The following is a 2,468-nucleotide window of genomic DNA, read 5'->3' on the forward strand; positions in this document are numbered from 1 at the left end:
CCCAGGTCAAATATGACCCATCCACCACCACCCTCTGAGTATGACCCTTCAGCCAACCTGCAATCCATCTGAGTGTGTAGGCATCAATGCCACAGTCGCCCAATATACTTCTCAGTGATCCTTGGATGATGTCTCAAAACTAGATCAGTGTAAAGTAATTAGGATATTATATTTTCTCACTTATAATATGCACCTTTTCCTAAAAATCATCCTCACAGAATTGGGGTGCATGTATTAAATGGGGAAGCTGTTTTCCTCACTGGAAAAGGATTACCACTGGAGATCCTGTGCATATCATGCAGCTGCCAAAATGGCTGCTGTTAGTCTAGTTTAGCAAGGGGCAGAGTCTGGCATTAACCTTCTCAAAACCACAAGTATTGACTAAGCACTGTAGCTTAAACCTGAAACAGCATGTGAGCTGGTGGTAATAGCATGATGAGTTTTGTGATATGGAAGCCACACCTTTATTTACAGGAACTTTGTATAAAGAACTACTTATACAAAGTAGTTGTATAAGAACTATACAATACAAAGAACTAACAGTCTTGCTGTTGCCCTTGCAAGGGTCTGGGGCCTAACCTTGTGTTCAGTAGAGTAAATCCTCCTGGCATGGAGACCTACACTGTCTAGGAAATGAGGCATCCCAGGAGACTGAATGGGGCAGCTGGTGTGGCAGGAAGTTTTTGCTGCTTGCCATTCCACCCGGCAGTTTTCTGGGATGCCACACTTCCTGGATGCTCTGTGTTTCCAGGAAAACTTACTGTATATCACACAGTTGGCCACAACTCTGGAAAAATCTTTGGGGGTGTGTTGTATGTGAGAGAATATTTTTTATGATACCATCATGAAAGGGTATAGCATTAAAGGTAATTACATAGGAGGATCCCCAACCATTTGGTTAAATACATTTTCTGTTGATTTGGAGCAGGACCAAGAGTTGTCCCATTATTTTATACAAACAATTTATGCTTGTTTGTTCCATCATTGTATGGTTTATGTACCTCTTGGAAAATATTGGCACATGAAGAGTTACAGAATCTCTACTGAAGAAAAGATGCTGTCTGCATTTTTTTCTCTAGAAAAATTAGTATCTTATGCATTAATGTTCATTGTGATTTCAAGTGGGTTTTGAGCAACTTAGTTTGTTTAGCACATACTGTTTTGTCCGAATAGAACTCCACCTTAAGTGGGGAAAAGTCTGGGTAGAATCAGTTGCATAGAAGATGTGTAACTTTGGTTGAAATAAGTATATTCATGTCAATCCAATTCAGGCTTTTCCAAGCTCTGCCAAACTTGATGGCTGCATTACAGGTGCCCAAAGATATTTAATTTCCTAAAATGAAATATGCAGCCATCGGTATATCTCTGATGGAGGGTGGGTGGCTTAAGAAGACTTCCATTCACACAGTGAGATGGAGTTCTGTGGGATCACTAGTTTCTGTGGCTGTTACAGGTTGCAGCTTAGAGTTCTGTGCACTACAGTTGGCTCATGGACACGGACACACTGAACACTGCAGCTACAATTGAAATGGCACAGTTGGTTTTTAAGCATACATCTCGTTTTATACAGTAAATGGTAAAGGTTGAATCAAGACAGCACTCAATAGCAAATTGTAGAAAGATGCATGGTGTGGAGATTACAAATGAGTATTTAGGTACTCTTATTAATAAAAGATGACATTTAGAGAATATCAGGGCTGTGTATTTTAGTGATGTTTATTGCTTCTCTAAAATCAATAAATATATTTTTTCTAGGTACTTTTAGATATATGAAAGTTACATGTCTGGTGTTTAATAGAAGTAATTCAGAGGCATCAGAAGAAAGACATAGGCCATCATTTATTAATAAAGAAAGATTGCCTTAACTTAATATTTATTTTGTTTGCTTTAGGCAGTTGAAGAACTGTTTAACCTCATGCAGCTGTTTGTAGCTCAGAGACCAGATATGAGAGAAGAGGAAATAGAAGACATAAAGCAATTTAAGAAAACAACTATAAGCTGTTATCTTCGCTGCTTGGATGGCCGGTCTTGTTGGACTACCTTAATAAGGTATTTCACTAAGGAAATATTAATATAGCAGTGTGTTTGGGTAGGAAAAGAAACACGGTTATTACAGTTTGAAATACCTTAAATTATCTGTTCAACATAGTTTACCTATTGTGTTTCCTTCATGCAAAAGTTGTTGTAGTCCCGTTATGAAGAGGGAACATGCTGAATGCCTGGAATGGGCTGTTTTTATTATGTTTATGGGTATAAATATAAAGTGTGTGAATTGCATAGGATTGACTTTTATTAGTAGATGTTTTGGATTGGGAATCCAGAAAAAAAATGACAAAGCTGATATGGAAATACAAAGCGCCCGAGCGAGGGACTAACAGTAGAGGGATGGGGGAGAGGAGGGGAACGTGACTAGGTTACAAACGATACAATGTTAGCCAACTAAGCCCGGGGGTGGGGGATGTGGGGAA

The 2,468-nt window shown here is 38.9% G+C and overlaps 1 protein-coding gene across 1 annotated transcript in view; it reads left to right on the forward strand.

Annotated features, from left to right (window-relative positions):
- Positions 1–2,468, forward strand: part of USP34 (ubiquitin specific peptidase 34) — a 237,910-nt gene that overhangs the window by 207,700 nt on the left and 27,742 nt on the right. The window contains exon 67 of the mRNA XM_019516623.1: positions 1,892–2,049. Coding sequence (XP_019372168.1) covers positions 1,892–2,049 — 158 coding nt within the window. The remainder of the gene's footprint in view (positions 1–1,891; positions 2,050–2,468) is intronic.

Source organism: Gavialis gangeticus, unplaced genomic scaffold (genome assembly GCF_001723915.1).
Source record: "Gavialis gangeticus isolate Ggan-Ray unplaced genomic scaffold, GavGan_comp1, whole genome shotgun sequence".
In the NCBI taxonomy this organism is placed as follows: Eukaryota; Metazoa; Chordata; order Crocodylia; family Gavialidae; genus Gavialis; species Gavialis gangeticus.